This window comes from Spermophilus citellus (assembly GCF_964194105.1).
Source record: "Spermophilus citellus genome assembly, chromosome: 6".
Taxonomy (NCBI): Eukaryota; Metazoa; Chordata; class Mammalia; order Rodentia; family Sciuridae; genus Spermophilus; species Spermophilus citellus.
Window position 1 is genome coordinate 122,484,103 of NC_138187.1, and position 14,157 is coordinate 122,498,259.

The following is a 14,157-nucleotide window of genomic DNA, read 5'->3' on the forward strand; positions in this document are numbered from 1 at the left end:
TTTGCTTAGCATGCATAAGTCCCTGGGTTTGATCCCCAGCATTGCTACAACAGACAGACAACCACAAGAATTCCAGTGAAATGTAAAAATAAGCTAGAATGATATCTTTAAGGATAATCTTGACTATTTAAAAAGCAACAAGTGGAAGAGGGGAGAGATAAATGATTTAACAAAGGCATCTCAGATACTCTTCACTTCATTGCTCTATCCTATTTGAGGAAGAAAGCTTTTATTTTATTGGAAAATCCAGAGCTCTGGAGAATATTGAATTTGATAACACTTCTATCTCTCCTAAGGCTAGACTGAGAATCCTAGCTTTTAAGGGAGTCTAAAACAACAAATTCAGAATAATTTCATAAGGCAGGTAGTTATTCTCTAATTGAACCACCTCCCCCCTTTTTTTCAAATTCATATTTTCATCTTTACTAAAAGCTGATGTATCCAAGTTGTCAGCAGTAGTAGAAATTTCCACATATGGCTAGAGCATATCAAGACACAATATCTTTGTACGCATTTCTTATCATCAAAGAAAAGTTAACTTATGTTAAGAATAATTGTGTGGTTTGATTCAAACTAATCTACTTACAGTTGGTACTTTATGTGTGATTTGGGGAGCCCTTGAAACCTTATTCCCTCTGGCCCTGGCAGATAATGGTGGAATCTTGCTGTATTCATAACTTCTTTAACCACATCTATATGATTGTACATTTGGAGGGGATTGTAATAATCAACACTGATTAGGAATCTGCCAATAGTAGATAGACTGTTGGGATAAATTGCTGGTGCTAGAATTTCGTGTTGTATTTTTGTCTCTATAAAGATTATGATGTGAAGGGCTGGGCTTGTAGCTCAGTGGTAGAGCGCTTGCCTTGAGTCTAGCAAGTGTGAGATACTGGCTTCGATCCTCAGCAGCACATAAAAATAAAAAAATAAAAAAATAGATAAATAAAATAAAGCTATTGTGTCCACTACAACTAAAAAATAAAATTAAAAATAAATTTAAAATAATTAATATTTAAAAATAAATAAATAAATAAATAAATAAATAAATGTTCAACATCACTAGCTATTAGAGAAATGCAAATCAAAACCACTCTAAGATTTCATCTCACTCCAGTCAGAATGGCAACTATTATGCATAAAAACAACAATAAGTGTTGATTGAGGATGTGGGGGAAAAGGTACACTTATACACTGCTGGTGGGACTGCAAATTGGTGCAGCCAATATGGAAAGCAGTATGGAGATTTCTTGGAAAATTGGGAATGGAACCACCATTTGACCCAGCTATCCCTGTCCTCAGTCTACAACCAAAGGACTTAAAAACAGCATACTACAGGGACACAGCCACATCAATGTTTATAGCAGCACAAATCACAATAGCTAAACTGTGGAACCAAACTAGATGCCCTTCAACAGATGAATGGATAAAGAAAATGTGGCATTTATTCAGAATGGAATATTACTCAGCAATAAAAGAGAATAAAATCATGGCATTTGCAGGTAAATGGATGGAGTTAGAGAAGATAATGCTAAGTGAAGTTAGCCAACCCCAAAAATCCAAATGCCAAATGTCTCCTCTGATATAAGGGGGCTGATTTATAGTGGGATAAGGAGCGGGAGGGGGCATGGGAGGAACAGACGAACTCTAGATAGGGCAGAGGGTTTTGAGGGAAAGGGAGGGTGGGTGCAGGGGGTTATTAATGATGGTGGAATGTGATTATCATTATTATCCAAAGTATCTGTATGAAGACACAAATTGTTGTGAATGTTATGTATACAACCAGAGATATGAAAAATTGTGCTCTATATGTGTAATAAGAATTGTAATGCATTCTGCTGTCATATATAAATAAAAAAAATTTAAAAAGATTATAATATGAAATCTCACTAGCTCTCTGTCAGACCTATAATGTGAGTTGGCATCTGGACTCCATTTTCTAGGAGTTGAGACCACAGGTGAGATAACTTCCCCCGTCTTCCCTTGTGAGGCTTCATCTTTTTTTATATGCCAAGGGAGCAGTGCCTCCTATACCTGTGTGATTCTGCAGTTTGTTTTCCTGTCCTTTCATGGAGATAATGGCTAGGAAAATGAAGATGGTGCAGTTGTTAATTATAGATATGTCAGTTGTAGAAATCCCAGACCTACCCGGAGCGGAGGTTGATTGCACAGCAGTTGGTTCTTACAGTCATCCAACTGAGGTAAAGTGGTTTATTTTTCAAAGCTGTTGGAATGTAATTGCATGAAGTGCTGTTTCAGAGTCTGCTTATGGTCACCTTTTTGAAATATTTTCCATGCCTGGGTGAAACGGTGAAACTGCTAATGCTTGCACGTAACTCCTGTACTTTTTATGTGGACGCACACCAACACTGTTTCTTAATTGACAGTGGAAATACTGGGTAAGACAGGCAACCTGTTACAACTAAAGGCAAGATGTTTTAAACTTTTGCTTCTGGATGATTAGCTCTTCAAAATGCTTTCATTAAGATCAAGAGTTTAATCCGTTGTAATTGCCAAGCCTGAATCTGTTACCCTTACAAAGAATATTAAAGCCATTCCATAGGTCACAAAACTGGATAAACAAAACCCTCAAAAAAAAGAAAAAATCTTATTAGTTGTTAATGTTCAGAAATATATCATGTCTTTACACATAAATGATTGAACAAATCAAAAAGACTCCAAGCTATTTTCAATAGACTTTATTTTTTTAGAATAGTTTCAGATTCACAGCAAAATTGAGCAGAAGGAATGGAGATTTCCAATATACCCACTGCCTCAAGCTATTTATAATGACCTTTAGTCCCTAGAATCTTTTCACAATACGGACCAATGGACATTTTAATGCTAAAGTCAAAGACACACCAATCTTCCAGTGAAGACCAGCAGACTTTTTGGTCTGTTTATGCTTCCTCTGTTAAAATACAAAACCTCAAACCAAATCAAAACTATCACATAAAAATAACATTTTAGTGTGGCTTTCCTACGTTGTTTCATCATAGTACGTTTTTAGTAATTGGTTCAGAGATGTGGTTCCTCTCCCTGGGAATTGGTTCTTTGGACTTCTTTTCTCATTGCAGTAAAGTCATTGCAGAACTCAGGGCACCAGCTCTGTGGGCTCTAAAACTAGAGAGGAAAATGGGATTTTTACCCAGCCCAGAGGGTATCATGAGGATCCTCTGGGTCTGGCTTGCCTTTGGTCCCTTAGACATGAAACAGACGTTTCAGGCATTTACTCAGGTAATGCGAGGAGATCCTTCTGGTTAGGGAGAAGGTGGTTTCTGTTTGGAATCATCTCCTACATTTTCCTCACCCACGTGGCAGTGTTCAGCAGTGGAGCCCAGCTCACAAAATGCAGCTAGAGTTTAGATTGGCCGGTCTGTTATGAACAGGCCTGTGTGGTCTCAGCTGGGCTCAGTGGGATTAATAGTCTATTGGGCAGTACACAGGAAGTTGGTTGGTGCACATGCGAGTTGAACTGAGGGCTCAGGTTCTGATTCCATTTCCTGTGAGCCACTGTGTAGACATGGCTATGTTGAACTTCAACAAAGGATTGTAAGGGCTTCGAATCAGGATCTTTCTGCTCTAGAGTAGGGGTGTAACCAGAGGCAGAAGGACAGAAGTGTGGTGGGAATGGAGAAGGTTATTTTGGGCACAGCATCAAAAAAATAGTGTAGGGATGGGAACCTCATAAATGGATTTTCCTTCCTGCTGGATAACTGAATTCAGCACTAAAATCAGGATATCCTGAGTGTGAGTAGTTGTAAACTGTGTGCTGCAGATAACTTGCCTCCCCTAGTTCTCCCCTGCACTGGGAACCCCATTTCTGGAATAGTTATGTAACCATTTCATTGGGTAATTCCATAGTGAGTCACTCTGAAATACTCTTCGTCCTCTGGAAAATGCTGTATTTAAGCAGCAGCAGCGAAAAATGCCATAAATTAGGTTTTTCCACTAGAAGTGGCTTGCATTGTTATTTGGAACTCTATATTATTAACTGTGGCTCAAGATTATTACCTTACTCTGAAGTTCTCTTCTACTTCTTCATTTCTACGTGTGGGTGTGTGCGTGTTGGTGCGCAGGAGCATGTGCTTCTTCATGTGCACGTGCAGATGTGTGCACTCCATGGAATATTCTTTGGGTGTGTTTTGCAAGCATTCAGATCTGGTTTCATGATTTGAATGGGTGGGAATGAAAAAGAGGAAATTTGAAACATTAACCTTTAAATTATAGGAGCAATAATATTTTTTTTTGTTTTGTTTTGTAAAATCAGTTGTCAAATGTTTATGTGGTTCCTGTGACCCTTTATGATTTGAATGTTACCAATTTGAGGGAATATTACAATTAGAATGAGGTAAGGACCATATAAATACCCGCCAAATGTCAAAACTACTTTTAGTGAAAGATCATAAATCATGGTTACTCTATTAAGCAATTGTGAAGCTTGCCCTCCCTTCCTCCACCCATGCTTATAAAAGGGCTCTTTTCCAACTCTAATTATTGCATAGCATGTTACAGTTTATGTACATTACCTCATTTATTATATGTAAACACTCCTAGTCATCCAAAATGTAGTGGGAGACCCTTATATGGCACTATCCTCCACAGAGGGATTCAGAATAATGCAGAAATGCCTTTGACCTTTATCAAACAAGTTTGCTGAATTAACGACCCAAGTTACCTTATTGGAGGCTAGCCTAAGTCTTTATCATAGATCCCCAAGAATATCATCAGACTGATGTTCCAGTGTCCCTAAATGCCTATACTGAGATTTTTAAAGACTAATTTAGGGGAGTCACACTGCTTTTTTGTTATTTTTTCCCTTATACTCCTTAGGTCCAGCTTCTACTTTTGTCTGCTTTTCTCATTACTTCCAGAATGATCTCTGTTTTCTAATTCTGTGTTAGCTTTCTGTTATTGTAACAAAAATACCTGAGATAATTGACTTATAAAGAGAAAGGGTTTATTCTGGCTTATGGTGTCACGGTACCAGTTCATGGTTGATTGGCCCTGTTGCTTGAGGCCTTTGAAGGCAACATTTCAGGGTGGAGGTGCCTGGAAGAGCAAAACCATGTCCCTCGTGGATAGAAAGCAAAAGTGAAGAAGATGAAGAAGAGTCTGGGGTCCCAAAATCTCTTTGAGGACACACCGTTTACTGGTAATGGTGGTGGTAACAGCAGGAGTAGCAGAGCCAGCAGCCACAGAAGGCAGTGTTTATGACATACTTATCATGCACATGGGTGGCAAGCATTATCTGAAGTCCACTCCTTACAACAATCCTAGTTATTCCCATTTACAGGTGAGAAAGCTCAGAGTCTTGTGGGGGCTAGGGTGGGGGGAGTCCCAGTGACTTGCACAAAGTTACTATATGAACGGTGCAAAAGCGGGGAAATGAATTGGCTTCAAAGCCTGTTTCTTGCTCTTTAGTGGCATTTCATTTCCTCTACGTGAGCCTGAGCTTGTGTTGGAACACCTGATGGACTCACTGAAGCTAGGAAATGAAGAGTAGGGTCAGAATTCACTCAAGTGTGCCTAAGTTGATAAAAATATGACTGGGACTCTGATTGTTGGCATTTTTGTCACTTGCGAAATGGATAAGATTTCTGATTCTGAACTTGCTCTTTGGAACACCATGGAAGAAGGCTGATGAAATCATTGTGCCCATCTGAAAGTAAATCCATTTTAAAATGTCCTTTAAAAGCACCTGGGTTTGCAGCTTTGTGTAGGCAGGGGACATCTGGTTTCCTAGGAAAATCAGAGTCAGAGTTTCATTAGAGATTTTGGTAGGGTCATGGCAGAGATTGATCTTTGGTAAATTGAGGGGACAGCCAGCTGGAGCAGGAGCATCAGTGTAAGAATACCTTTGGAAATTAAACCTTGTAATGAAAACATTCTTTTGAAGGCAGATTTCCAGGTGTGCTGCTGTAAACGGTCGTAGGCTATAATTGAAATATAAAAGAATCTTCAAAAGCAGTGTTCTGTTTTTTGGTGATTATTGTGCTAATCCTGAAATCCTAGCATGAATTAATATAAAGACAGGATTGGGTGCATAAAAGTACCTGTTTTAATCATTGAGCATGTTGTTCAAAACTAAATCAGTTGAGGCTAAGGGTCTGAGGGTGAAAAATCTCACTTTCATCTGTCAAATCCCACCAGTCTGCCAAGAACAGCCATCAGGGGCTCTTGGGGCAGCTGTGGAGAGGAGAGCCTTCCCCTTTCTGCACTTGGTACCTGGAGAGAGATGCTGCAGTTCATGAATAATAAAGTGACAGGGTGATGCTTTTAAAGTACTTCATTAAAGTTCAAAAAGAATGACTACAGTTTTGGTTAAAATCTGGCATTGTAGGAACACATTCTACAGTGCAGAAGCTTTCAGTTGGCAGGTTTTATCTTAGGGGTTGAGTAATAAGTTATTCTGTAGTAGGTGCAATAACTATGTTAGCCTTTGCCAGCGAGCTCCATATGCAATCACGAGGCATTGGGAAGACACACAGGAAAACCAGCCTTTAGCTCCTAGAAAAAAAAAGGGGTTCAGCACTGTCCACACCCTGCACCACCCTCTTTCCTAATACAGTTGGATAGGGACCAACATTTACTAAAGGCCACACTGGGTAGGATGCTGCATCTGGATGATCAGTGTCAGTTACAGTATTCTGTGGAAATGATTGCCTTTAATTTGTTCCAAACCTAGAAAATATAAGCTGGATCCTTGTGTATAAGCTGAGGAACTGAAAATGATGCAGAAACTGCAATCTTGTGTTTTGTGTGATCTCAGGATGCATGTGGAAAACATGAACTGATGCAGTTTTATACCCTTTTATCTAGACGCACTACTTTGGCCTTTGGTTTCTTAGCAAGAGCCAGCAAGCACGATGGGTGGAGCTGGAGAAACCGCTGAAGAAACATCTGGACAAATTCGCTAATGAGCCTCTGCTTTTCTTCGGAGTCATGTTCTATGTGCCAAATGTGTCATGGCTTCAGCAAGAGGCCACAAGGTAGGTGCACGCCCCCTCTCCCCATACAAGGGTATGAAATAACTGTGATACTCTTGATGAAGCAGATGAGCTGGTTGATGTAGTGGTGTATATAGTGGCAGAGAGGGTGGGGTAGTTGGACAGTGTTGACCTGTTGCTTTGCAGCTGTAGATTGAACCAGGGCCTCACATCTGCTAAGCAAGTACTCTCTGCATGGTTGAATCCATCTGGCTAACCCCAGTGGTTCCCTGTAACAGTGGCAAGGCAGCAGTGATTTTGAGCCAGGCAGAACATTGTGTCAAGCAGCATAGAAGAATTTGGCGGGGGAACGGTGGAATTTATAATTTATCAGGCTTTGGATTTGAAGATTAGGAAGGTAACTAAAGATGGATGTAAAATTAAGGAGGAAATGTTGAGAGGGCAAGAGTTTTGATTGTTCTGGGTTAACCCATTAGATCCCATCATTCTAGACATGGGATATGTATTAAAACTTAAATTGAGCAACAAATATGCCACTTATGATAACTTTGAAAATAAATATTATGTTTATATTGTTCTGTTCCTTTGAGAAAACTAATAGATATTCACTTCACATCCTCTAATTTATCTATATGCATATACACCTACACACACATATATGAAAATGTATATAAAATACATAAGCTCTAGATCATGATTTTCAACCTATTTTAATGCACCTATGTCAATTTCATGGAATATCTGCAAAATGGAAAACTTGGAACTTAATGGGTTAAATAAGAGGGGACAGGAAGTAGACAGTAGAGAGAAGCTCTGGATATTGGCCTTATTCTGCTGTACCTTGGAGAAACCATTTGCCATCTTGAATCACTTGATATTTCCCCCTCTTATTTGTAAATTGAGATATTTGTAAGAGTTCATAAAGTTCTGGTAATTTATAATTCTGTCAATAAAACAAATGCATTTTTGTTGATATAGTAAGATTTATTTACTAGTAAGAATTTTCCATGAAAATGCCTCGGGAGACTCCTTAGTAAATGAATATTTCCAGCAGGAAAGGGAATCCAGTAAACCCTCTACTCCCCCCACCCCACCTTTCTCTGTAGTGCTGGAAATTGAACCAGGGCCTCACACGTGCTAGGCAAGTGCTCCACCACTGGGTGCATCTCCAATGCGCTGCATTTCACCTTGGCATTCAGAGTGCTTGGGAAGCTAAACCAATAAGTGACATACTTATAGGAAGGCACAGTATTCTACTACTTTTCACTTACAGAGTTTGGTAGATTTTAAATTTTTGAAATAAGGGTGCACTTGAAATTTTTATATATGTTTTTGATAGTCTCTTTTTTTAAAAAGTATTTTTTTAATTGTAGATGGACATGATACCTTCATTTTATTTATTCATTTTTATATGGAGCTGAGGATCGAACCCAGGGTCTCGTTGTGCAAGGAGAGTGCTCTACCGTTGAGCCACAATCCTCGCCCCCGATAGTCTCTTTTTTTTAAAATCAAAAACTTAGAGAGGCCCTAAGCAATTCAGTGATATGCTGTCTCTAGATAAAATATAACAAAGGGCTTAGTGGTTAAGTGCGCTTGAGTTCAATCCCTGGTACCAAAAAGCCAAAACGAAAAAACCAAAAGCATGCTGTTGTTAAATAGGTGTTGTGTCTGAAAATAGAGGCCATGGTTTAACTCACAGTCTGACTCAGAAAATCAAGTACGCAGGAATTTATCCATTATCATGATAGTCATTTGAAGCACTTTGACATATACTATCATGCACTTGTTTTCAAGTTATTTCATCAAGTCCTTCTTGTATAAGAAATGACCACCTCCTCCAATGAAGCAGTTTCTGCTGTTTAGAATCCTGCTTGGGTACTTAACACAGTGCTAGGCACACAGCATTAGGATGATAAGTACTTGCTGAAACTCAGCTCTTGGATCACTAAATTCAAGCCAAGTGACAAGGGCAAAATACTACAAATTAGTGCACATTGAAAAAAAAATATTGTAAGAAAAATGAAGTTTTGTTACTATGGAGAGACTTATTCTGTAATGTCTGTTGTGGAGGAAGAGTAATTGAAATGGTGCAGAACTCAGAAATTGTGCTTTGTGAAGTTAAAGAAAAAGAGTAGAGTTGACTTAGAAAAATGAAAACTTACAAGGGCACAGTAGCTGCCTTTAGGTATTTAAAGACTTGTCTCTCTCTAGGGGGTATTCCGTTAACTCAGGAGCACAAAATTAGAGCCGACAAGGTGAAGTTCAAGGAATTGAAAGACTTGGGCTATTTGGTCCTACGTAAGAACACAGTTTCTTTTTTTTTTTTAATTTTTTTTTTTTAGTTGTAGATGGACACAATACTTTTCCCTTTATTTATTTATTTATTTATTTTTATGTAGTGCTGAGAATTGAACCCAGTGCCTCACACATGCCAGGCAAGTACTCTGCCACTGAGCCACAATCCCAGCCCAAGAACACAGTTTCTAATACTGAAGCCATATAAAAGTGAAACAAGACTTACAAAAGGATGAGATCTCTGGGAATATTGCAGCCTAGATGGCCTGTGTGTGTCTTATTGAGGAGGCCACTATATTGGGTAGGATGTTGGAATGGATCAGCAGTTCTCGGACCAGGGCCTGCTATTTCATAATTATGTGGATCATTTATGATAAATACGGATTCTGGAGCTTTAGCAGAAGTTTGAATTGGAATGCCTAGGGCTGGAAATCAGGAGGGGATAAAAAGAAATAGGACACCTCATGTGTTAAAACCTGGAACTAGGTGGATGAGTTAACCTCTCAAACTCTCTGTAGTCTTAGATTTTCTCAGAAAGTAAACTTAAAGCTGAATCATTTCAACAGACTGTCAGTAATATTGGCATTTATAAACTGAAACAAAAAGTGTTTGGATTTCAAGGTTTGAGTTGTAGAATAAGAAGTTTGGGAGGTGGCTATTGGTTAGAAAGAACTTCTTTCCTTTTGCTTTAGAATTTCTTTCTACTCAGCTAGTCTGGTCCATTTTAGATAAAGGTTAACAAGGGGAGAAAGAAGTGTTTTCCAATACAGGATTTTGAGATAAACTCTTACTGTCATGTAAGCAGAAAAATCAACGAAGAAAAAAGTTTTGAAAGACATTTTCAGACTTAAACTTTGGAAGTAAACTGAGGAGATTTCAGGCATAATCTGCCCTTTTGGGCAAATGATGTTTAAAGTTAGGAGTTGGGTTAGCACCAAGGAGTGTCCATGTTTGTTTTTAGCATACAAAAAAAAAATTATATTTTTTTGTCTCAAGGGGCCCTAAAATGGAATATGCCAAGGGGTGTCATAGCAAGTGAAAGACTTAAGCCCAGGAGGTAGAGAAATAAGAGAAAAGAGTGTTGTAAGTAAAGAAAGGAAAGTTGATAACAGGAGGAAAAAAGAAAAAAAAAAAGAGAGAGAATAGTGTGTGCTTGGGTTTCTGAGGGCCACCGACAAACCCAGGTGTGATTCCGTGAGTCTTGTCATGAGTTGTAGGGACGTGGACCAGAGTATAAAGGAGAGCTGGTTTGAACACAATAACATATTTAAATGCTGAAGTTTTCTGGGTTTAGTGTTAGACATGAATAAATGAGCTACACTCAAGGTGAAGAATCCATTAACAGTCAGTAGGAGCCTTTGAAAATCAGAGTTTTAGAAGCATCTAAGGTCTAAACTGAATTGCTGAAACTGCTTTCCAGGCAGAGTAGCCCAGGGGAAGCAGGGAGGTGGGGCTGGATTCCAGTGGCATGTTTCACAGGAGGCCCCAACAATATTCATTAGGAGCTAGTTAATGACTAACTCTCTAGCCCTCGGTCCCCTGTCATCCCAGGTGGAGATGGGGTCTGGCATCTCCCAGAGCACCTGGGATGGGCTGTGTCTGACACAAAACAGTTAGTCTTTGTGATGTCCCTCCCGAGTAAGATATTTGCATAGATTAGAAATAAAAATCTGCCTTTGATTGGCAGGCAATGGGCAACCTATTGGAGGAGGCAAGGATTCAGCCATCTGTGCTTAAAAAATAAGCCTTTGTCTGGAGCCAACCAAACTTGTTTCCAGCCACACGTTTGCCTTGGTTTGGTTACTTCTGTTTAGGAGTAAAACAGGTTCTATAGCATTAGTCATGACCAGCCTTTTTTTTTTTTTCCCCCTATGAATAGGAGCAGAGAATCTAGGGTTAATACTCTGGGGTTTTGGTGTGTATGTGAACCTAAACACATACACATGTGTGTGTGCATGTGTACATGGGTGTGTATAATCTCAAAACATATGGGGGTAAAAGATTTTTTTAAAGTATTTATTTCACTTCTTTTCCCCAGATGGTCCCACCTGTGGAAATTTATAGGTTAACATGTTATCAGCAGCTAAGCCAGGGTCTCTGTGGATCCTGCCTGGCCAGAGTCAGCCACCTGCCTGCCTCAGAAACAAGTAAATGATCTAAAAAGGAAAAAGAATTTTACACAGTTTGATTATACTGGGGAGAAGCAGGTACATTGTTTCTCCATAGGTTTTACAGAAGTAGTTACAATTTATAGAAACAAAAGTCAGATGATATGTGTGTATATGCATGTGTATTATGTATTATACATATGTATGTATAAATTATTATATACATACACATACATATATATGTATATGTATAAATACATTAATTAATATACCTAGGTGATGCTAGGTAGTGCTCTGCTGCTGGGCCAGGGCAGTACTTTTTAATACTCAGAATGAGGAAGTTCAAGAGTTCTCTGTTTCAAATAGGGTGTTCAGAACAACACAACAAAAATTTGAGAATGATGTCAATTGCAAACTGTCTGATAAGGTGGTTGACTTTATTAAAATTATCAACTCCAAATCACTTTGAATTAGAAAATTGGGAGGCATTGCCTTTTTGACACTAATTTGACTCCGTATGTCTCATCTCATCCTCTGGATGTGACCATTGGGGAATAGATCTTTTTACGTCGAGGGAAGCCTGCCAACATCCATGATCATGTTGGAGAAGAAATGGTCAAGCCAGACCTTACCTTAAGCTGACAACTGAATGAGAAGACAAGAGATATCAGAAGGAGAATACACATAGGAATACATATCAACGTGGGAACAGAGAAATTTGGACATTATTCCAGAAGTGTGAAAAAACTGGCAAAAAGGACATACTAGCGGACAGATGGGGATGAGTCACGAAACCATAGGAATTAAAGAGATTAAGAACCACTGAGTTTTGTTAACTTCACTAAGATATATTACCTTGGGGCTTTAAAAATGTTAGTTTTCCCCCTTTGGTTCAGATGACTCAAGGGATGGGGGACCACCATAATTTTTTCCATTTTGCTTTGCTTCTCTTATTCCTTTTTGCCAGATTTTCTGATCAGCAAAGGGACTTTTGCTACAGTTCATTCCCCCCACCCCCCCATTATGCCCTCCTGACTCAAAGGAAAGATTTTTGTAATGTGTTTGAATGATCTGCGTAGCAACAGGCTCATTATAAACACATGGTTTTCAGACTTTTCTGGACCCAAAAAGAAGAAGAAGAAGAAAAAAAAATGGTTTGTAAGAGGTGGAGAAATTCTTAGTCAAACAGAAGGATACTTAACAATTGCAAAGGGAAGCCAGAAAACTGCTGGCCACAATCATTGCTTTTAGTTTAGGTCTGGGATTTTTCCAAGTCTTCATCAAGTGAGGAAGTCTCTCTCTAGTTTTTTCAGTACTAAGGAGAACAATTAAAAAAAAAAAAAGGAATTTTTGAAGAATGAATTTAGGCTTTAGAGTTTCAGTTGCTGAGTGCGTGCATGGCTTCTAAAATTTTTCTCTACCAAAACATATTTATCTTTATACTACACACAGACGAATGGTATGTTTGCCTAGTGCAAAGGAGCTTCTAATTGTCCTAATGAGCTCACATAACATTTCTTCCTTTTCATGGACATGTTGCTAACTTGCCTGTTGGGTTGGGACTGTCCACCCTGTTAGGGATGATGAGCCCTCTACGGAATTTACACAGTGCCACTACTGCGGAAGGCAACACAGTTTCTCCCCTTGCCTAGGACAGTCTGAGTACACTGTTGTAAACTGGAGGAAGCCCCAGGGCTATGGGACCTGTGCCAGTTACTCTCCATCTCCGGGTGCTTCCTCTGTGTTTTCTGAGCTTCTCAGCCACTGAGGGCCTGCCCTGCTCTTAGGATCACTCTTGCATATATCTCCAACTGCTTCAGAGTATTGGACTACGAGGCTGTAGTCTTGTCTGCTAGGTAATACTGCCTGGCAGTTATTACCTGAGAATCTTTAAAATGCTTAATCTCTGTGTGGGCTTGTATGGGGCATTCTTGAATGTTAGACGTGGTTCTTATCTGGGAAGAGCTGACTGGACAAGTTGTCTTTCAACCAACTGGAATAAATGCCCACATTTAAAGCTGTGCTGTTTACGTGCCATAATGAGTGTGAGTGCATTTTTTTGGTGATAGTGAGTGGCAAAGGAGTTAGGTGATTGCATTTTTAGACTGTGATAAGGAGGGGCCCTTTTCTTGCACTTACACATTCAGGCCTGTGGCATATTGATGGCAAAGCCAGGGTAGATAAAGCCCTGCATCCCATGAAAGATGAAATGGTATTTGGTATATAAATATATATTTTTTTAACTAGGTTTCAGGAAGCAGTTCCAATGACCTTAGAAAAGCTTTCTTTACCTTTCTGTTGTTATAAGCACCACTGCTTTTCCCCTTAGACTTTTGCAGTCTGCCTTGTGTGCTGATGCAGAGGAGTTAGTCTTCAACAAGGGCTCAGAGTGTCTATTTTCAAAGCCCTAATTATGGTAATGTTTCCATTTCCTTTTACAACACCCTTTATTTTGTTCCTCCGGTTCCTTTATTATTTTGAAATGTCATTTTAATGGAATATTTAAAGTTTACCCGTGGGCTTGGAAATAGGGACTCCCTTCAAGTCAGACTTAAGATTCAGCATGAATTCTCTGTGGATAATATAATTTGCTGAGAATGGCAAACCCCCTCCTGGCAGCCTGAGCTGGTGAATGGGAACTTGTTCTTTCTCCACTGGCTACTGAGAGCAGCGTTGTCTGGGCCAGGCGCTTTAGATATTTTAAGATGCAGTTGATACTGAGATCTAATCTCAAACACTCTGTACAGTTAATGTTATGTAGGATGAGAGAAGAGAGGAAATGCCTGGCTGTAATAAACAGAGGG

The 14,157-nt window shown here is 39.3% G+C and overlaps 1 protein-coding gene across 1 annotated transcript in view; it reads left to right on the forward strand.

The window, feature by feature from the left end:
- The window catches only part of PTPN14 (protein tyrosine phosphatase non-receptor type 14), a 185,134-nt gene that overhangs the window by 85,154 nt on the left and 85,823 nt on the right, over positions 1–14,157 (forward strand). Inside the window, exon 3 of the mRNA XM_081298435.1 lies at positions 6,823–6,992. Within this exon, the coding sequence (XP_081154561.1) occupies positions 6,823–6,992 (170 nt within the window). The remainder of the gene's footprint in view (positions 1–6,822; positions 6,993–14,157) is intronic.